At 39.7% G+C, this 22,619-nt stretch overlaps 1 protein-coding gene across 4 annotated transcripts in view; it reads left to right on the top strand.

Moving 5' to 3' along the window:
- The first annotated feature begins 1,706 nt into the window (after positions 1 to 1,706).
- Positions 1,707 to 22,619, top strand: part of LOC147108117 (cold-inducible RNA-binding protein B-like) — a 28,261-nt gene continuing 7,348 nt past the window's right edge. For 2 of the 4 annotated variants that reach the window (XM_086004607.1, XM_086004606.1), the window contains exons 1-8: positions 1,707 to 1,843; positions 3,566 to 3,673; positions 5,418 to 5,521; positions 6,010 to 6,142; positions 6,746 to 6,800; positions 6,879 to 6,952; positions 13,056 to 13,132; positions 14,695 to 14,767. In XM_086004607.1, the coding sequence (XP_085860733.1) occupies positions 3,574 to 3,673; positions 5,418 to 5,521; positions 6,010 to 6,142; positions 6,746 to 6,800; positions 6,879 to 6,952; positions 13,056 to 13,060 (471 nt within the window). In that variant the 5' untranslated portion in view covers positions 1,707 to 1,843; positions 3,566 to 3,573 and the 3' untranslated portion in view covers positions 13,061 to 13,132; positions 14,695 to 14,767. Of the gene's footprint in view, positions 1,844 to 3,565; positions 3,674 to 5,417; positions 5,522 to 6,009; positions 6,143 to 6,745; positions 6,801 to 6,878; positions 6,953 to 9,414; positions 10,165 to 13,055; positions 13,133 to 14,694; positions 15,222 to 22,619 lie in introns of those variants that run through there. The other 2 variants (XM_086004605.1, XM_086004603.1) reach the window with 2 other exon arrangements.

The following is a 22,619-nucleotide window of genomic DNA, read 5'->3' as shown; positions in this document are numbered from 1 at the left end:
CCCGAAACGTCAACTCAAATTTCTCTCCACGGATGTTGCCTGACTTGCTGAGTTTTTCCAGCATTTTCTGTTGTTATTTCGGATTTCCAACATCTGCAGTATTTTGCTATCGTACTAGCAGGAACCAACAAGCTGAAAAACCAGTCGAATGAGTCACCCAGCTCAGCAGAGAAATAGCCACAGTGGGGAAGATAATTTTTTTAGAAGCAAGTTTTTGACACAGCAAATGTCCTGAGAAGTCCAGGAATTTGGAAACCAAATTTGAGAAGCAGAGAGCGGGGTGGGGGCTGGGTATTGCAGGTTTAAAACAGATAACTTGTAGTTAACCTGTAGTTAGGGCTAAAATGCACCAACTGATGGAGCCAGAGGAACTTGAACAGTGGAAGCAAGGAGATTTGGGAGAGAAAGGGCAAAGGATGGCAGGAGATTCCCATGGATAGAAGTGAAGGGCTCCAGATCTCCTTATGGAACTGCCAGCCTAGCAACAGCCATCTTAACCATCTGATTTAAAGTGATTGGCTGAAAGACCAAAGGCAACAAGAGGGAAAACTTTTTAATGCAGCAAGTGGTCATGATCTGGAATGCAATGCCTGAAAAGGTGGTGGAGTTAGATTCAATCGTGGCTTTCAAAAGGGAATTAGGTAAGTACCTGAAGGATAAAAACTTGCAGGGCGACGGGGAAAGGGCAGGGGAGTGGGGCTAGCTGAAGTGCTCTTCCAGGGAGCCTGTACGGGCTCCACGGGCCGAATGGCCTCCTCCTGTACTGTAACCATTCTATGATTCTATTCTAAAAGCAAAATACTGCGGTTGCTGGAAATCTGAAATAAAAACAGTAAATGCTGGAAATACTCTGCAGGTCTGGCAGCATCTGTGGAGAGAGAAACAGAGTTAACATTGCAGGTCGATGACCTTTCGCCAGCCAGGTCTTTCAGGAGTGAAGTCAGGAAACACTTCTACACGCAAAGTGTGGTAGAAGTTTTAAACTCTTTTCCGCAATGATGGCATGAGATTCCCATGGATAGATGCTAGGTTCTGGCGAAAGGTCATTGGCCTGAAATGTTAACTCTGTTTCTCTCTCCACAGATGCTGCCTGAATCGCCAAGGCTTCTTCGGCAGCACCTCCCAAACCAGCGACCTCATATACCTAGAAGGACAAGGGCAGCAGGTGCATAAGAACATCACCACCTCCAAGTCACACACCATCCTGACTTAGAAGCATATCGTCGATCCTTCATCGTCGCTGGGTCACAATCCTGGAACTCCCTACCTAACAGCACTGTGGGAGCACCTTCACCACACGGACTGCAGCGGTTCAAGAAGGCGGCTCACCACCACCTTCTCGAGGGCAATTAGGGATGGGCAATAAATGCTGGCGTTGCCAGTGACACCCACCATCCCATAAAAACAAATAAAAAGAAAACCTGCTGAGTATTTCCAGCATTTGCTGTTTTTAATACGTTTACTACATAAAGGTCTTTGTTTGATGACTTATTAGGGAAGGGGCCTGGGTCAGAACAGTCCAATGAATGGGCTAGTAAGCCTTGAACAGGACCAAGGAAAGCAATCTGGGCAATAGCCCTCCCCCGCGCCTGCGCACTACTGGCCGCGGGGTGACGGTTTTTTCAAAAATTAAAAAAATCGGTTCGCCGCGCCTGCGCACTGTCGAGTCATTGGGTCCGCTCACCAGGAGCGAATCGGAAATCAATGCGCTGCGCCTGCGCAGTACTGAGAAAAAAGGTTGGGTTGAATTCCCCCCCCCCCTTTTCGTTCTGTCTCATCGCAAATCGGAGAGGAGGTGTTGCAAAAAAAAAGAAAATATTGTGTCGTTTGCGGATAATACACGGTGAGTGCAACATGTGTACGGCTACCGGCGAAAAGTAATCTTAAGTTGAGGAGATTTGACGGAAATCGAGGTTTTACGGTATTCGAGATAACTATGGCCGGTTAAATGTTTACATTGAAGCCAGAGCGACAGCCGTCCTCCGGTTTGTGAAGTAAAAAAAAAGGAAGCTAACTTAAGCGCTAAGAGGCTCTCCTCTTTCCTCCCTACGTTGTGTGGAAAATTAAACTGGGATCGGGTGGCGAGAGTGAATTTAAAACCCGGAAATATCTGGTTTCAGTTTTTTTTGATGAGCGTTATGGCTGAGGCTTGTTTTGCCCTTGGTTGGCCGCGGGCCACGGTTTAAAATGGCGCCGAGGCGGTAAAATGGCGGCCGGGGTTTCTCCAGCTTTTTTCCTCTCTTTCTTTCTCTCGCTCTCTCTCACCCTGAGGGGGTTTGGCCGCCTCCATCTTCTGTGTCGCAGTTGGAATTCAAAACTCGGCGTTTAATTCTGCCCCTTCCACAATAGTGTGCCCAGAAACTTGCAGCGCGCCAGCCGGCGATGGTTAAACTGAGATGCTTGGGGGTTTTTTTTAAAAAATTGTAAAGCAGCACCTAATGGGTTGTGAAAGTTTTTTTTCGCAATTTGAAGGGCTTACTGGGGAGATTGTTTCGCCACTTCAAATTACTTGTATAATACACAAGATGAATTAGTTATGTAGATGTGTTTTTTAAAATGTATGTGTCTCCATTCCTTAATACTGACTTCTGTTTGACTTTTAGTGAAGTATATACATAACTTCCCATCTAAACACAACAGATTTTCTAAGTAGCACAAAATGAAGAATAAAGGAAGTGTGGTATTAACTTATCAACTGTTCTGCTTGGTGTACAATTTCCCTTGTTTTAAATGAGATGTATATGTTGCAATTTTAACTGAGCAAAGTTGTTTAAACAAATACTGAGATGTGTTTTCATATTTTTAGAAACTTTATAGATCTTGCATTAATTTTCAATAAAAATGTGGATTATATCCTAACATCTTAGCCGTTTGGTCCTGCCCTAGCTAGTTTAAAAACATTTTTAAAAAGTCAAAATCTGTAAACTTACAATTAAAACACATCGAGATTTAAGATTGTCATTTACCTCTTTCCAAAAAAAAAACCTTCATTTTGTTTTATATCTTTTAAATCATTAAAACATTGGGGACTTGAAAATGAGGCCTTGTTGCAGGTCAATTATATTTTAATACGGCCCACAAGGTGTATATGCTTGTTCATTTCCTCATTCTTCTTTGGAAAGTTCTTGCCTCTTGAGTGCCAATGCCACAGTGTGGGCAAATTCAAAAGTTGTACTTTTTCTGTAACCATACTAAATGTATTAAATGGTGGTACCTGTTTAACAAATGATGGATTGAAGTAGGCCTTGCAGTACACCTGTGTAAGGAAGTAGTGCCTTTGTTCCAGTATTGCAGGCGTTGGGAACATGTATTTTCCATTTTAGTCAGTTTTCAGAATTTATCTACAAAAACTTATCACACGTGCTACTTTTCTGCTGAATTAACTCCTTTTTTAAAGAAAAAACCCAATTCCAATTTAGATGTGCAGGAAAATGAACTAATCTAATTTTCACAGTAGGTTCTCCCTTGCAAAATGTAATTTAATCATTGCAGTATGTAGGATTTTCCATTGAGATTGTAAATGTAGTGTTTATTATAGTCTGGATTGGTTTATGTTCTCTTCCAGGAAACACCATGTCTGATGAAGGAAAACTTTTTGTTGGTGGGCTCAACTTTGACACAGATGAGCAATCACTGGAGCAGTTATTTTCCAAGTATGGAGAGGTTCGTGATGGTAAGGTCCTGATGTGTGTGTTTAATTTGAGCAATTTTAACGGGGCATTCCCTTACTAAGAGAAAAGAACTGACTGGCCTGTCCCAAATATGCTTTGTTACTGGTTGATAGTGTTTGGTATGTTAACTGAAACAATAGGGTGCTGCAGGAGAGGACAACCAGAAAAGGAGACGGTCAAAGTTGGCTGGTATTTGCTGGGAGTGAAGAAAGACACGAAAGATTGTATGTATTGAGCTAGCAATATTACAGATTCTCATACCCCCAGTGCATTCTTAATGCTTTCACTTTCTGTGGAAAAATGGACTCTGACAGGGTGGAGGAGTAATGTGTTTTAGGTGGTTATTTTGGATTGACGTCCAACTGCAATGATTCTCATCAGTTTGTCTCAGATGATGGCACTCTCCTAAATAAAAAGATTATAGGTCCAAGCCTTACTCCCGGGATTTGAGCATACAAGTCTAGGTTCATGCTGCAGTGTAGTACAGAAGAGAAACTATTTGTTGCTCTTGTGGATGTTCAAAGCCCCATGAAGCAAAGCATCGAGTATTCTTGGGCTGCATTCTTACTTCAACCAACACCACTGGAAAAAATAGTAACTGGTTATTCATACTGCATTTATACTGCACCGTCAGTGTAGAAAACAATCATCCAGGGTGCTTTGTTTTGGTGGAGGTGGTTGGGTGAAGGGAGGAAAGGAGAATGGATAAAAGGAATTAGGGAGCCGTTGCTGAGCCATAGTGCATGTTAGGAGAGGTGACTGAAATCATGGCTGAAAAGTTAGGCTTTGCAAAGGTTTTTTGAAGTGAAGAGGCAGAAAGATTTAGGCAAGGAACTTGAGATTCAAGCCAAGGTGGCTGAAGTATCTCCTGGTATTGGGACAAAGGGATGGGAAGGATATGCAAACGGTCACAGATGGATCGTTGAAGAGTACGGAAGGGAAAATGAGGTTGGGACAACAACAACTTGTATTTATATAGTGCCTTTAATGTAGTAAAATGTCCCAAGGCGCTTCACAGGAGTATTAAAAGTCAAAAAATTTGACACCAAGTCACATAAGGTAGGTTTTAAGGAGTGTCTTAAAGGAGGAAAGAGAGGTAGCGAGATGGAGAGGTTTAGGCAGGGAATTCCAGAACTTAGGGCCTAGGCCATGGAGGGATTTGAAAAGTGTTTCGAAATGATTGCGTCGTGGTACATTCAGCCAAATGTAGGTTTGTGAGGATGGGGAGGAGTGGGTGAGCAAGGTTTAGCATATGTGCAGTTGAATTTTCAGCAACTTGAAATTTGTGGTGGATGGCATGCTGAAAAGGAGGACATTGTAGAAATTACAAAATGGAGATACGGTGATGGGTGACGTTTAGAAGTGGATTTGGTGATGTGGGGTTTGACGCACAGCTCTGGATCAAACATGGCACCAAGGCTTTATGCGGTGTTGTTCAGCTTGAACAAATGGCCAGGGTAGTGAATGAAGTTTGGCTTAAATGCTGGCAAATCTTGTGCTCCTGTTGAAGGCTAGTGGGTTTCCTTGATATAGGAAAAGGTTCCTGGTGTGGAATCATCAATCCTCAGTCCACAGACAGTGCCTGGGACACAGTAATCCTTTTAATTATATAATTTCTTTTAAAAGCCAGCTCATGAGTAATACCCCGTCAACAAATACTATATGCTAAGATGTTTACTTCAGAAATTTAAATGCATTTTTAACTTATTTCTAATGCTGTTTTCTTTTCTCCTGGCTCATGTTCAGTTCTAGTGATCAAAGATAAAGACACACACAAATCTAGAGGGTTTGGTTTTGTTACTTTTGAAAATCCTGATGACGCAAGGGATGCTTTGGCCATGAATGGGAAGGTATATATTTCTAGATGACTGTCTTTTAAAGATTCAGTGGTAGGCATCTCTTCAGATGTAAAGTACTTTGAATATTTTAAATTAATCTGGGGAAAATAGAATATATTCAAATAAATGGGAGCAATTTGTACTATAAAAAACAGTTCTCCAAAGAGCATACATTTACACCATTGTAAACTGTCTGAACCTATCTAATTCCACCCTTTCCCTGAAGTAACTATCTCCAGACTTTCAACCAGTAAGTAAATTAGACTAGTGGACTAATTATCTCCCACTTGGTTAGCTTGATGTTTCCAGATTTTATTTTTTCTCCACTCAACTCCTCACATGCGTCTAATAACACATTACTCGAATGAAGCGAGAGCTCATTTTGAATTCTAAACCTAGATAAAAACGAAGTGATGAAGTGTTGTGATTGTACTCAGTTTATACTATCAATACTGCTCCACTATGACAATTCATCAGTTTCATTTCTCTTGACACTTCAGTCAGTTGATGGTCGGCAAATTCGAGTAGACCAGGCGGGAAAAGGCTCTGGGGGACGATCTCGGAATTACCAAAGTGGGCAATCACGAGGTTATGGATTCCGTGGTGGGAGAAGCAGCCGTGGATCTTACAGAGGTGATCTTTAATGGTGGAAAGTAGTCTGCTGCTGACCTGTGAATGTAATGGGGGTATGGTAGCTTATTGCTTATGTTACTGGGTATGAGTTCAAATCCAACCACAGCAATTTGGAAATTGAAATCAATAAATCTGCTAAATTGTGGACTTGCACCAGAAAAAATTACTATGAATGCTGCAGGATTATTGTAAAAACCCATCTGAGTTTTTTTTTAGGTGTAACACACTCCTGCCTGGCCTGGCCTGGCCTACATGTGACTTCAGTTCTACACGACCTGGTTGACTCAATGCCCTTAGGGCAACTAGGGTTGGGTAATAAATATTGCCATGCCAATGTCGAACAATAAAAACTTCCTTGAATAGAAAGTGGGTGCTAGCATTGAATGCAATATTGTACAGAATGCCTGGGAGATTGGTGGCATTCAGCATGTCCGAGCTTAACGTATGATTCTATCCACAATTTTAATACAAAGTGATTTTATATAGTAAGCAAATCTTAAAAATGTAATACCTGGGTAAATGTTAACTTTCTCCCTTTTCTGTTCCTGCCCCCCACCTCTTAACAAAAATACTGAAAAACGAACTTGCTCCATCTTCCACCAGATAGTGACAGAAGTGGACGAAGCAGTTACAGAAATGACTCCTATAATAATAATAGGTAAATATTTGCAATCTTGCATATTTTTAAGTCTATTTTGTATTGCACATGGTAAATACAATTTTTTTTAAATTGTAGGAGTCAAAATTCTAGCAGCTATGGCTACAGCAGTTCAGCCGGGAAGTCCTACCGGGATGACTATGATAGTTATGGTAAGTACATATAAACCGCTGGAAATATGGGTTAATTTCAATGTTCTAGTATGTTGTCACCTGTTCTAAACATTTGAATACTTATAATGAAGTGAAAAATCTCATTGAAGTAAATGTCTGAGATTACAATAAAATGGTTAGTGAGGCTAATATAAGCGTGTTTGTGTGAGCTTCCAGTGCAATTTGCAATTTAACACTGAAAATCATTGAGCTTAAAACAATGTAGTTGCAGCCACGTATCTTCCTCATTTAATCTTGTATTTAAAAGGTCCATATTTCTCCTTTCACAATCTTCAAGAAGCTCATCTTGTTGGGACAATGACATTTCCTATCCTATTAATAAAGAAATAAGTGCCAACGTATGGATGAGATTCAACTTAATGTGAAAATATTACATGCTGCTTTGTAAAGTATAAGCTTTCTTAAAATCTCACCTGGGGTTAACTGGAGCTGTGCAGTATATTCCTTTCAAGTTCCTTTTTCAACTTTTCCCAATATTGGGTTTTCGCTGCAATAATAATGCCTTGGAAGTTATTTGTAAATATCTCATTTCATGTATGCCTTTATCAATGAACTTAATACTTACAAAAGTACATGTTGCAAAAATTCAGTATTGAACTGGAGATAATACCATGACTGTTTGGCAGTGGTTTTTTGGGAAGGAGCTAACCTGTAAGATTACTCTCTTAATTTAACAGAGCCACTGTTGGGGCCTATTTTTACTCGTTAGAAAATTTTAAGACTTGGAGATTCAAGTAGCTGAAAAGCTGTTCTTCAACCCCCCCCCCCCCCCCCCTACCGTACACACAAGTTTTTTAAATGTATTCCATCCTCTAAACTGGAAGTGGAAGCCAGGTGAAAGTGTAACTATTTCTAAAAGGCTACAATGGATTAGATGAGTAGGAAGAAGCGATGGGAATTCTGATGGGTTGAACAGAAGTAGTTGCACTTGTTTTAAATTGTATTTTAGATGTTTATTTTTGTAATTTAGGATTTTGTTACAATACTCAAATTTCTTCAGTTACATGGAAGAGGCTAATGTTTTGTAAAATTCCACTATTCATAAGTGTTTTCAATAAAATGTGCTTCTAGGACTAATGCAACCGCTTAGCTCAACAGATTTATTTTAGAGTCAAAATGTGAAGTCTACAGACTAGATTGGATAATCAGGAGCTTACTGTGATTTTTTTTTCCTTTATCAGTTGTCTTCTAGCTCTGATAAATTAAGTTCAATTTTAACAGCTGGATAAATGGAGTGCTCCTGTTTGTCATGTATGTTTACAGAAAAACGCTGGTTACCCTCCAGTATTGTTTTCTAGGGTCTATTTTTCTGCAAATGTTTGTAACCCAAATTACACAAGATGAGAAAATTGTATCCAGTCAGCTTCAAATTCACATGAAATTTTGCTTTTCAACTGTCCTCTGGGACTGAAGAAATTGTTTCTATTAAATATGAAATGCGTGTCTTGAGGACAGATAAGATCCAGTATTTTAAAAGCACTATTTTCTAGCTCATTTTTGAGACCATGACTTCTGCCACTGGTAGCCGAGTTATCTTAATGTTTACTATAATGTGCTATTTAATCAACAGTATATTGAAGGCAGAAGGGGGTGACTGACATGAAATAACATCATCTTCTCTGCATTGTGCTCCATGGTGCTTTGGCTGTTGAATTTTGTTCTCCACGGGGCTTTAGGAGTGGAGCACTAAAGCTTGGGTTACCAGACCTATTTCAATGTGAATTATCTATATAATTAGCGATGCTTGTTGCCCACTCCTTATTTGGGCATTGACTCGATCCTGCAACTACACACTTCTACCCCTAGAAGCAGCTTCAGAAGCTCCAGGTTGCCCACACTTCTACCTACAGCATTACTAATGCACTCTAAAGGGCATTTGCTTTGTCCTGACTCTCTGAGCAGCACCATAGGAGATCCTTTAGCTTGATATTTCTCTTGGTATCTATTATTTTCTGCCTACATACAACCTTATCATAACTGAAGGAAATTGTCTTGGTTGTGGATGTTGCCATAATGTCTCTTCAGCGGCATTCTGTATCAAGTGTTCAGAGGTGGGTGCTTCGTATGCTAGCCTTTCTTCTCTACCTCCTTTTCCCCTTTTATCTATAACTCCAAGAAAAAAGACTTGGGAATGAGGTGTTCATCTAACATTCTGGCAAATGCAATAGCTCGTCAGTTGAAATAGATTCCCGAATTGGAATTGGAATTTTGTGCTACCTGCCCAGTTGCTTGTCTCAAATATACTTAAGTTTGAGCCTTTTCATTACTGGCACTTAATGCAACATGTAGTTAAAATTAATGGTGCCAAACGAGGGAAGCGTGTGCCAGTCAGTTGCTATTTTTTTACAATCTGATAGAATATGGAGAAGCTGAGTTTAACAAAAAAAAAAAAAAAAAATGTATTACAAATTCTTTACATTGTGCCTGCTTCTCCTCCTCAGCTACAAATGAATAATCAATCTCCTTGAATCAAGATCATCCTCCTTTTGGCTCTTGAGTTTTGGAACTACAGAAAACAGTTGTCTTCTGAACTTGTTGCCTGTTTAACATTATCAAAATTATTGACAGTCTGATAGCTTCTGACTTGAATGTGCATTTACTTTTAGGTCAAGAAAGACCTATTGAGCCTATTTATTTTAAAACAAACTTTTTCACTTTCATTCAGGCCGACACCTGTAAAGAACAGACTTGGTCTTCATTTTATTTTATCCTGTTGAAATCCTCATCAGTTCCCCCTCCCACCCTGGTTTTTGCTGAATTTTGATATATTTCTCGTTCTCTTTCCCCTCTGCTGCCCATATAAAAAAGATAAATTTGAGCTAGATCACAAAAGCTGCGCATGCTGCAGAGTATTGACTCTTTTTTCACGCTTATTTGATGAAATACAATTATAACACCGATTACTTTCCTGATGGTAAATCAACATTCAGTCGTTCTGCCTGTCATTGAAAATTAACTTGCAGTGGAATGTTCAAATCTGCTGGGTCTTGAGTATTTGCATAGAGCCTGTTAAGATACAATTTACAAAAAATGCATTCATTTTTAATCTAATATAGGAGGCTTGTTTTTGGAAAATTATATACTGGTAAAGTTGGCCATTTGTTCATGCTGTATTTCATGCACAAGGATGAAACACTTTTTTTTTGTATAAACTTGGCTTTTTGGAAACTGATTAAAGAACCTTGCCCAAAGATCTCTTGTTGCCTTTAATCAACCATAAGTGTTATAGTGAACCCTGTTAACTGAAGTTCATCCAATTTGGATAAAATGTAGCGACTGAAATTGGATGTTGAGTACTCTTAATACACGTGACATTCTGATTATTGGGTCCTTTATTTATCTACCGTTAGAATTCTAAATGCTGAATTTATGCAGCAAGAACTCCATTTTCTATTTGACCTATATTTAAGTAAATCCAGATGCTTTGTAATAACTTCCTAGCACAATTTTTTTTAAAGCTGTGTGTGTAAATGGAGGTTTCCAAAAACGCACAATTGCATTGTTTCACAGCTTGCTTTCTACATAACGCTTTTAGAAGCAACATCATTTTTTAAAATCTTCCTATTTGTTGGGTAACCTGTAGTGCATCAGCCTTAAAATGGGGTTAACAGTGCAAGTGAAATGATGGACATTCTACCTGTTCTATAAAGTGTTCTACATTTGAAGTCACTGAATATCCTACATTTTTAAACAGTGAGGAAATTTGGAACCAAAGTGGGGTGGGGTGGAGTTGGAACCCAGTTATGCAGGGGAGATGAATTAACATTGATCTGCTTGTTTATTTGTTCCAATGATTTCCTCTCTTCTCCAGACCCGCTCTTCTCCCCCAGCCCAGCAAGCCAGTTTCTCTTTTTTATATGCTGAAAATGATGCTGATGTATCTTCTTTAGACCATTTTTGAAAAGCCATGAATGAGTCATTTTGATTTGATTTGTAGTAAGTGCTGAAATATAGGGGATGACCTGGCTGTATACAAACGTGGTAATCCATGTCCTTTCCTCCCCATATTTTTTTAATGACTCCCCTGAATTTAATTCGTAAACCCTCTTCATTTCTAGTTGAGGTGTGTTTTTTGTGGATAACTAAATGAGTAATCATAGCGGATTAAAACTGCCATGTTTCTTTCAGTCGGTAAAGCTAGCTTGCTCCGATGAAAACTTGCTACACTTACTCTACATAGCTGTTCAAGGAAATTCCACAACACCAGTCCTGAAATGAGCCCAAATGACATTCCAGCATCTTAGAATTTAGGTTGTAGATAGAATGAGATCAATGATTTTAAGTTACTACTCTAGCTCCAAAGGTAACTATTAACTACATTTGTTTTTGTTTTTTTAAATTATGTGAAATGCAAATTCTTTTCTCTTTCCCCCCCCCCCCCCCACCTCCCCTCTCCAAAAAGAAAAACCCTAGCTCCAAAGGTAATTTAAAAAAAAAAAAAAATACTAATGTAGTTCCAGTTATGTGGAATGCAAATTCTTCTGTTCTCTTTCCCCCCCCCCCCCCCCCCACTCTCCAAAAAGAGAAACCCTATTTCATCAGGCATTTAAATAAAACTGCTTCAGACTATCTTCTGAAAGTACTTCCTAGTTAGTTATTTTGTCCTTTTTAATATTCAAAACTTGTGCAACTATTACGTGAATTAAGATAACAACCCATATTACCTGTCAAAGATTTTCATATACTTTACAATATCAAGATTTTTGCTAGCTTTGGTGAAAGTAGTGGCATTGAAGAATGACGTGTTCCTCCTGCAAAGAAACTTCAGCTGGTTATGACTAATGCATCAATGGATATAATCATAGCCTTGAGGTAACTCATTTTGATCTCGTACAATGTCCACTTTCCCATTTCGTTAAGCTGATCCATTTTAAATGTTCTGGTGATGTGCTTGGAATAAATTCGAGTGCATTTCCTCCTTGGCCTCTTTAATGTATACATCTCTATATAAAGTTCCCCTGTTTGTGAAATGCACCCAGATCAAGTTGACTTGTTGCCATTGGGTGAAAAGATCAATGGAGGACTTTTGATATGAAACTGATCATAAGTGTCCACTTCATATCTTGGATCTTAACTTGCCAAACGCAGCAATATGGATGTTATGGTCAACTGTACTGTTAAGTGGAACAGGGAGAGGAATTTGTCTTCTCGAGCAATTTTATCAAATATTCTAGTTCCTGTTCATAACACGTTATTCCCAATATACAGCATAGGTTTCCAAACGGGTTCGCAAGGTCCCCAGATTTCAGTCTGGGGCCCGGCATACCACAAGCAATGGCTCAAATTCTGTATTTTCCTTGTATTTAATTTACTAGCATGCTTGTTGAATGCTAGTGTTTTCTGCAACTATAGCACTGTACAGGAAACTTTGTGTTATCCGGAGGCTAAATGTCCGGCAAGCTCGAGCCACCGGCAAAAATCAGGAGCCGTTTGTTAGGTTTTTTTTCTTCTCGTGGCTTTTTTTTTCAACAGTCAGGCTCTGCAAAGTCTCTCTGAAGCTGTTGCTAAGCAAAAGTGTTTGTTGCCGCTCCGTATGCTTCAACATTAACGCTGGTTTGTCCGGCAGTTTTGAGGGAACGGCAACAGCTTGGTCTCGTCTGTGCCGGATATCACAAAGTTTCCTGTATTCCCTTTTTGTGTAGCTAATCTCTTTTAGGAAGTTGGGATGAGGATCTCTTGGGGTCTTGAATATTTGCACAGGGTCTTCACACACAAATTTGAAAACAATCTATAGGTTATGTGATGAGTTTGATGCCCACATTTTTCTGAACGTGCGGGTTTTAATTCTGCCACACTCCACTCTTTCTCCCCCCCCCCCCCCCCCACAACTTTTTCAATTAGAGGAAAACAAACTTTAATTTTGTCATGCTGAGTAGCACATACTATTCAATTTTTGGATCTGCTAAAGTAAAAGACATTTTGAAAGCAAGGACAATAGAATATCTTGGATTAGCTTTCTGATGTTACACCTAAACTTTTGTGCTGAAGCAGAATTTTAGGCTTGGGTAGAATATTGGTTAATGGATTAATATTTGAAATGACATGTAAGAGGAGGTTAACTTATTGACTTGTTCTGTTGTAGAATGAACAAAGCTGAAGTAAGAAGATTGTCGTGTTTAAATTTTGGAAAGGATGAGGTGAAATCTCATGAAATGCAATGTAAGTACTTTAATTAATTTAAAACAAAATTTGAATAGCCAGCACGAGCTTGTCACCAGTGTGAATTAGATAATTGTGCACATCTACATTTGACAATACAAAACTGGAGAAAATGTAAAACTTTGAAAGCCCCACCTGATGGTTTTTTTAAAATTGTAAAACTAGTATATTAGAACTGCGATGTTGCTTCGGTGCCTTTTGCCTGTTCAATTTAGTCTCTTCTATGCAATCAATTGACAGTCTTTTAGTTCATGTACTAGTGGCACTGTCTGATCACATTTATTTAGGAATCTACCACTTTTGGGTGCAGATCTGAGTCAGTACATACAAAGACTCTTCGACTTAAAAATGAACTCCTGTACACTTGTTTTGGTTCTAATATATCCTGACCAATCTTGCGCCACTATACAGGAAACATCCAGCATGCACAGTATTTTGCTGTGTGCGGTGGTGGAAGGATGTTTTTCAGATTGGGAGGTGGTTTGCAGTGGTGTGTCCCAAGGGTCAGTTTTGGGTCCATTACTCTTTGCAATTTTTATAAACAACCTAAACTCTGGTGTAGGGAGCAGCATTATAAAGTTTGCAAATGATACAAAACTTGACAAAGTAGTAGATCACGATGAGGATGGTTATAGGCTTCCGGATGGTGGAATGAGCAGAAGCATGGCGTGACCTAATGGAGGTTTTCAAAATGATGAGAGATTGTAATAGAGTAAATAGGGAAAAAAGTATTCCTCTGGTGTGTGGTTCAATAACTAGAGGTCATAAATTCAAAATCATTGGGAAAAGATCTAGAGGGGAGATGAGAAGTTTTTTCACTTGATTGTTGGGATTTGGAATGCTCTACCTGAAAAGGTGGTGAAAGCTGATTCCGTAACTAATTTTAAAAGGGAGTTGGACGGGTACTTGAGAGGATCTTGCAGAGTTATTGACAAGAAGTGGGGGTGTGGGACTAAGCACGACTGTTCTTTCAAAGAGCGCGCACAGCATGACTGGCCGAATGGCCTTCTGTATTGTAAGTTTTTATGATTCTCGTGTAAATTAATCAGGGTGGTCGAGGGCGAAGAGAAGAATTTCATCTGTGAAGAAAAGCGACTTTTTGCTAGCCACTAAACATTGGTTACTGTTAAGTAGTGATGAGGTTTGTTTCTTTAGCCTAATTCAAGATTTTGAGTGCTGCTATAAGTTTGCTTTTTACTAATCCGAAGTGTTCTGACTAAACACGGATGTTCGGTTTCCTCTGTTCTTCCCACTTCCATTATCCTTGTGTGTGTAGTTCCAGCTGTGTATTGAGACAATGAGTCAATCCTTGAACAGTTTCTTCAAGCCATTTTATTTGTAGAATATTGCATCTAATAGCAGGATATAATTGGGTTTAAGATCGATCTTAGTTTACTCTCGTATGCCAGTTGTAAATCTGGATAATCAATACTCTACCCCTAGATCTGTTTTGTTTCTATTTTGTATAGAAGTTTTGAAAATATGTCAACACATTCTTTGAAAGGCTCTAAATAAGCACATTTGATTGAACAATCTTTTAATGCTGCGTTTACTCATTTCAGGCTGATCCTTCTGTTGGAAAGAAAAAGAAAAAAGGAAAAACATTTTTAGCATAGTTGCAGTTAATGTTTTCAGGTAACTGGACAAGACTTTTGTTGGCTAAAATTGTTTGTGTCCAGCCGACAGGGTTCTCCTCCCATTTCGTTACACATTGAAATTCCGGAGATTGCATTCTTGAAAGCACCATACTTAAAATATTGTGTCCCCACCCCAACCTAAGAGGGGTGGGGGGGGGGGGATCTGCCTGCCGTTACACAATGTGCTGACCTGATGAGCAAGTGTGTGAACACTTGGACATGATGAATTTTTCCTTCATTCTCTTATGCATCAATCCCTGTCCAAAAATGTTCCATCTAGCTGAGCACTATCAAACCAGATCCTGACTCTACATCACTGGTTACTTCAGGAAGCTCAATTATTATGTACTATAAATAAATGAGGACTTTACTGTTTTTACAAAAAAAAAAAAAAATTTGGAATGTACTTCAAACCTGTTAAATGTTCAATTAAATGTTTTAGTTCTATTGAATATGGTTAGTCTTTTTACTTTAACAATTAAGACCCATTTTTGTTTTTTATGAATTGAATATCGGGTGGCTGCAAAAAAAACTTTAATTTGCTGTCTAGAATAAGGCTGCTTGGAATGAATGGTAGATGGATTACAGGACACTTAAAAAGCTAAATTATCTGAATTAGTAATAGATTTATTAAATGATACTGTACCTGCAGCATTTCATTTCCAAACTACCCTTAAATGTTGACACCAAGTGGGGTAATGAGTGGAAATTGCTAATTACAATAATTGTCAACCATCACACAAGGTTCTTATGTAGGTTTTAAACTGACCAAAGCTGGTGCCTGGCAAAATGTTTTAATTGAGAGAATTTACATTATATCTCCACATACATGCATATGTGTGTATTGTATAATATATTTTTTGAATGAGTTGGCTTCAGTTGAACACTGTGCAGATTCGGTGAATGGGAGCCTGTTCTGCTTTTGAAGCAGAGTATTTATATGTTGAAAGGTGCGCCACCATTTGATTTTCTGAATGGTATTCCTCACTTGTTATACACAAATAGGGATAGTGCTGCTCAATACAGGTAGGAAAGAGTCACTTTGGGATTCATTAATAAACTAGTGTCATTGTCACCACTTTTGGTCACACTCCCTTTGTTTTTATGCGTTCTCTCCGAACTGCAAGTATGTTGTAAAAGATCACTGTCCTGGCTTTTCCATTCTCTTGGCTCCTAATGTAGCACTATAATCATGCAACAACCGCAAACTCTTAACATTTGCTGGGGTGCAGAAGATGCATTCTGAAGGGTAAGTGTAGTTAGGATTGAATGCTTTAAGCCGAGTCATCAAGAAATGTAACTTCCTGGAGACACCTTGCAGAAGTTTTTGAGTGAGGGTTTTGAACTGGATTGGGAAGAATTATGTACATCTCTTATCCCCTATTGTAAAGATTCTTAGCAAGCAGAGAAGCTAACCCCTTGCTGGCTGAAGACGACTTGGCTTTCAGACTTGTAAACTATTCTGAAGGGCTGGTTGAAAGGAAGGATCTGCAGGCTTAGGTGAAGGGTCAAATTTGGCACAGCAATCATTTGATGTCAGAGTCAACTTAATGAAGCAGAATTTTCAGCAAGAGTAATGCATTAAGAAATAGTTTTAGAATGGCTTATGGTAACTCTTTTGAGTTTTTACTTTAATTGGGGAGATCATGGCACAACTGTCTGGAAACATCTGCAGTTTGAGAGGTGGTCTACTCGAGCCGGACACATTAGGTTTGTTCCAAAGGGATAACTAAATTAGCGGTGACAGTAAGGAAACTGATATTTAACTTGAAGAGTCTAACTGCACCTGGCTTCTATTGTGGCTAGGTGGCAAAAGCAAATGAACCACCAGATGTCCAATAGACTGCTGTTCATGCCTTCAGTGTCTATAAGTGATTAATCTTAATTTCCTGATCATTCAGAAGTCATCTTAAAATGAGCCTGCTTCAACTTCAGAGACAAACATGTAATTGAACAGCTGTCCGAGGGACCTCTTCTCTTTGACCCTGATTCTGGGCAACCAAAAGCTATTGGAAAAATGAGACAGATCTGTCACTTTTTGGTTTTAAAATAGCTTGCATATGACGCAATCCAATTATTCAATGCTAATTTCATGCTGTGTAATTATCTAAATTGGAAATAAATCTGACTTGCTTTTAGGCTGAAGTGTTGAGTTTGAGAGGGCTGAAGAGCATAGTTGTTCAGACCCGAATGCTCTGAATTGACCGTTGTCATTTATTCCTGTGAGCTGCTTTACCATGCGTTGGAGCTTGAGATTTGTTTCTGTTTGTGGAGACTGCCTTTCTGTCTGAAGATTGGTTAAATTTTGGAATGATACCTGAACATACACAAACCTGTCTTCAGGTGTGATTATCCCAGTGATTGAATTTTATTGCCCTTTAAAGCTATGTCATCTGTTGTGCAAAAGGTTGTACTTTTTCACACGAGCATAGTGAAAATATGTAACTGTCACAGGAACAGAAGGCAAGTTATCCCCTCCAGCCTGTTCCTGCAGCTGATCTATATTTCAAAACTCAATTTAACCACCGTTGCTCCATATCCATTGATGCCCTTGCCTGACAATTGATCTCTCTTGAGGGATATGGAGAAAAGGCAGGTAAATGGAGTTCAGGTACAGATCAGCCATGATATAATGGAATGGTGAAACCGACTCGAGGGGCTGAATGGCCTACTTACATTCCTATGTTTCAGCAGAAATTAAAAGTCCATTTGCTATTATCTGCTTGTTACTTTTTGGCCCGGCAGTGTCTGGATTTATGAAAGCTGTCTATGAAGATTAGCCTTTTTTTCATAAGAAATAGGAGCAGGAGTAGGCCATATGGCCCTCGAGCCTGCTCCGCCATTCAGTAAGATCATGGTTGATCATTGACCTCAACCCCACTTTCCTGCCTGATCTCCATATCCCTTGATTCCCCCTAGAGTCCAAAAATCTATCTCGGCCTTGAATATACTCAGACTCAGCATTCACTGCCCTCTGGGGCAGAGAATGCCAAAGATTCACAACCTGCTGAGTGAAGAAATTCCTCCTCATCTCAGTCTTATCCTGAGACTATGCCCCCTAGTTCTAGACGCTCCAGCCAGGGGAAACAACCTCTCAGCATCTACCCTGTCAATCCCCTTCAGAATCTTGTATGTTTCAATGAGATCACCTCATTCTTCTAAACTCCAGAGTAGAGGCCCATTCTACACAATCTCTCATAGGACAGCCCTCATCCCAGGAATCAATCCAGTGAACCTTCGTTGCACCGCCTCCAAGGCAGGTATATCCTCCTTCGATAAGGAAACCAAAACTGCACTGTACTCTAGGTGTGGTCTCACCACAAGGCCCTGTACGATTGTAGCAAGACTTCCTTACTCTTATACGCCAACTCCCTTGCAATAAAGGCCAACATGCCATGTGCCTTACTGCTTACTTTACCTGCATGCTAGCTTTCTGTGTTTCTTGCACAAGGACACCCAAATCTCTCAACACCAACATTTGATAGTTTCTCACCATTTAAAAAATATTCAGTTTTTCTATTCTTCCTACCAAAATAAATAACGGCCCAGTAATTCGGGTCCCAATGCGTGAGTACAGAAGGGGTACTCACGCGTGGGCCCGATGGAAGTGCCGGTTTTCAGGATGCACAGCGCATGCGCTGAAAACCGGCATTTCCTGTCCTCTGAACCAAGGGGTTAAGAGGCAGAATGCGTGCGACGTTTCAGGCAGCGCGTGCGCGCTGAAATTCCATTTTTTGTAAAGAGTTGCCCGTGCGTAAAGGCCTCCGGTTTTTTCGCTTGAAAAAACCAGACGTAAGTACTTGGCTTTACAGGTAAGTGGTCTATTAATTTAGAATTTTTTTTCAACGGGTTTATTATTTTTAAAGAATTTACAGTATGGTAAGTGTATTTTTAGACCCGATGTGTTAAATTATTTTTTCAAAAATTTGATTAATTGTTTAAAATAGTTTTTTACAGTTATTCGTAGTTCATTTATTTATTGGGATGTTTTTTTAACTTTTAGTTGTAGTTCTAAGTGCTGTTTTGGGCACCCTGAGTTTTCATGAGTTTGACAGTTCTTACTATCAAACTCATGAATGAACTTTTGCAACCTCCCATTGGTTGCCCAGTGCCCACGTGATCCCAGCCGGCTCATCAAAATAACTACGCTTTAATTCTGTTTAAAACTACTTTACATTCTTCAAAATAATGTAAAAGTATTTAAAACTTTATAAAAGTTAGCTAAAGACTAATAAAAATACAAAAAAATTATTTAAAATGCTGCTCTGCATGTGAAATTGCTTTTCAGCTTGTGTAAAAAATTGGGGGCGTGGCCTATAGTAAGGAGACCTCAAGGGGCGTGTCTAACTTAGACTCCGCGCTCGAGGCTTCGCGCTGGCTGCACTCCTGGGCGGCGTGACGTCAGACGCTGCCCGGGAGTAATCAACTGAAAAAAGGAATTCCAAGCGTCCCGGGAGCAGAACGGCCAGCGCGCAGTGTAAGTGCACATCGGGGGCTTGCACGCTCGGCAAGCCCCCGAACCTAATTTCTGGGCCAACCTCATTCCCCTACATTATACTCCATCTGCCACCTTATTGCCCACTCACTTAGTCTATCTATATCCCTTTGCAGACTCTGTTCTCACAGCTTACTGTCCCACCTAGCTTTGCATAATCAACAAACTTGGATACATTACACTCGGTCCCTTCATCTAGGTCATTAATATAGATTGTAAATAGCTGAGGCTTCAAATTCAAATCGCTTTATTGGCATGATAAGGTACATCTTATGTTGCCAAAGCATCATAATACATTTATGGTTGAACACATAAACGCAGTTCTATTCATAGTGTATAAACAGGTATATCCCTGAGTGTATAAATAGACAATCGCATTATTTATATACTCTTTTCTTAGTTTACTGGTTGTCCCTCTCTTCATGGCAAGCTGTAACATAGTGTGCTGCCAGCGTTACACAGCTTCTCTCCTTCCCCCAGTAGGCATGGGAGTTTTTGGTTGTCATTCAGATTTCTGAATTCAGGGCATATTTGAGAATTTTTGGTAGAAATTCTCCCTGATGCCCTGATATTTTCCACAGGCTGTGAGGAAGTGCATCTCTGTCTCCACTACTCCCTGACTGCAGTGAGAGCATATCCTGTCTTCTCTTGGCTGCCTGTGTCTGCCTTTTTCGATCGCTAGGCTATGTTCGCTAAGTCTGTACCTTGTCAAGGTTCTTCTCAGTTTGTTATCCTTTACCATGGTCAGGTAATCAGCTATGTTGTATTGTCTGTTTAGGGCCAAGTAGCAATTGAGTTTGCTTTGGGTTTTTGTTGTTTCTGCCCAATATGTCAGATATTTTTCCTTTTGCTTAGCGACGATTGTGTTGGGTCGAATTCTTTGTGTTACCCTGTCACTGTCCTGGGGCTGGGTATTGTTAGTTACTTCACTGAGTCCCAGGACTAGTTGACTGAGGGTATTCTTCTTTATGGTCAGCTCTTGGCATTTCATGGCGTTGTAGTGATAGCATTGGGGGTTGCTCATTTGTAGGTGATTCCAAAATTTGGTGGCTCTTTTTTGGATAGTGATTATTAATGGATATTGGCCTAGTTCCGCCCTGCATGCATTGTTTACTGTTTTCCTTTGAGTCCGGAGGATACTTTTACAGAATTCTGCATGTAGGATCTCAATTGGGTGTTTGTCCCATTTTGCAAATTCTTGTTGTGTTAGCGGTCCCCATACTTCACTGCCATAGAGTGCAATTGGTTCAATTACTGATTTGAAAATTTTGAGCCAAATGCTAATTGGGATTTCTATTTGGATTGATTTTTTGATGGCATAGAAAGCCCTTCTTGCTTTCTCTTTCAGTTCATTCACAGCCAGTTTGAAGTTTCCCGTAGAACTGATTTTTAAGCCCAAGTATATGTAGTTAGTGGTTTGTTCAATTTTGGTTGTTCCTAGTGTGAAATTTATTTTGGGTCCCTGATGTTTGGATCTTTGCTGGAACACAAGGACTTTGGTTTTTTGGGGATTTATTGTCAGGGCCCAAGTCTGGCAGTACGACTCCAGCAGGTCCAGGTTCTGCTGTAGACCCTCCTTAGTTGGTGACAGCAGAACCAGGTCGTCTGCATAGAGGAGGAATGTAACCTTGGATTCATATAGGGTGAGGCCGGGTGCTGTGGATTGTTCAAGTAGTTTTGCCAAATCATTTATGTAAATATTAGAGTGTCGGTGAGATTGGCAAGCCCTGCGTCACCCCCCGCCTCTGTGGGAAGTATTTTGTTTGTTTGTCTCCAATCTTAACTGCACATTTGTTGTTTGTATACATTGATTTAATTACATCATATGTTTTTCCTCCTACCCCGCTTTCGATAAGTTTCAGGAATAAACCGTCATGCCAAATGGAGTCGAAAGCCTTCTGGAAATCTATAAAGCATGCGTAGATTTTGCTTTTGTTATGGTGAACGTGTTTGTCAATTAGGGTCTGTAGGGTGAAGATATGATCTGATGTTCTATAGTTTGGCAGGAATCCAATTTGGCTTTTACTCAAGACATTGTGCTCCTCAAGGAAGTTTATAAGTCTTTTGTTTATGATGCTACAGAATACCTTCCCCAGGTTACTGTTTACACAGATGCCTCGATAGTTGTTTGGGTCGATTTTTGTCCCCACTTTTGTATATGGGCGTTATAAGTCCTTTGTTCCAGATATCAGGGAAATAACCGACACTCAGAACCAAGTTGAAGAGTTTTAGGATAGCCAGTTTCATTTTGTCATCTGTGTGTTTAATCATCTCGTTTAGTATGCCGTCTGTCCCGCAAGCTTTTCCTGGTCGCAGGTCCTTGAGTTTTTCAAAAAGTTCTTTTTCTGTTATTATGGAGTCTAGCGGGTTTTGGTTATCTTTTATGGCCATTTCTAGCTTTTCCAGTTTTTTGCATATTTGGTGTTGCTCTGGTCTTAGTGCGTTTTTCTGGTATAATTTTTCAAAGTGGTTTACCCATGTGTCCCCATTTTGAATGGCCAATTCGTCGTGTTGTTTTTTGTGTAGTGTATTCAAGTTGTCCCAGAAACAATTGGAATCAATGGATTCCTCCATGGAGCTGAGTGTATTCTTAATATATTGCTCTTTTTTGGTTCTAAGTGTGTTTCTGTATTGTGTTAGTGTCTGACAATAAGTAAGGCGTAATTCCTCGTTTTCTGGATGTCTGTGTTTTTGGTTTGATATTTTTCTAAGTTTTTTCCTCATGTTATGGCAATCTGGGTCAAACCATTTTTCATAGTTTTTTGTTTTGGGTTTGTTCTTGTGAGCTTTCAAGTTTGCACTTGTTGCCAAATTATCAAAAATATTGTTTAGGTTATTTACTGCCCGGTTTACGCCTTCTTTATTGTGAGTGTATATGTTATCCAGAAAGGTGTCCCTTGCGGCACCCCACTAGTTACAGCCTGCCAACCTGAAAAAGATCTGTTTGTCCCTACTCTGTTTTCTGCCTGTTAACCAATCCTCTATCCATGCTACTGTATTAACCCCCCCCCCCCCCCCCCCAAAAAACCCCATGAGTCCTAATCTTGTGTAATAACCTTTTATGTGGCACCTTCTCAAATGCCTTTTGGAAATCCAAATATACTACATCCACTGGTTCCCCTTTATCTACCCTGCTAGTTACATCCTCAAAAAAACTCTCAAATTTGTCAAACACTATTTCCCTTTCATAAAAGCATGTTGACTGCTTAATCATGTTATGATTTTCTAAGTGCCCTGATACCACTTCCTTAACAATAGATTCCAGCATTTTCCTGACTACTGATGTCAGGCTAACTGGTCTGTAGTTCCCTGTTTTTTCTCCTCCTTTCTTGAATAGCGGAGTTACATTTGCGAC

The sequence above is a fragment of the Somniosus microcephalus genome, chromosome 13 (assembly GCF_052327205.1).
Source record: "Somniosus microcephalus isolate GS21.2 chromosome 13, FLI_Smic_1.0, whole genome shotgun sequence".
NCBI classification, from domain to species: domain Eukaryota; kingdom Metazoa; phylum Chordata; class Chondrichthyes; order Squaliformes; family Somniosidae; genus Somniosus; species Somniosus microcephalus.
Note: the sequence above shows the minus strand (reverse complement) of the source record. Positions and strands in the feature narration are given on the sequence as shown.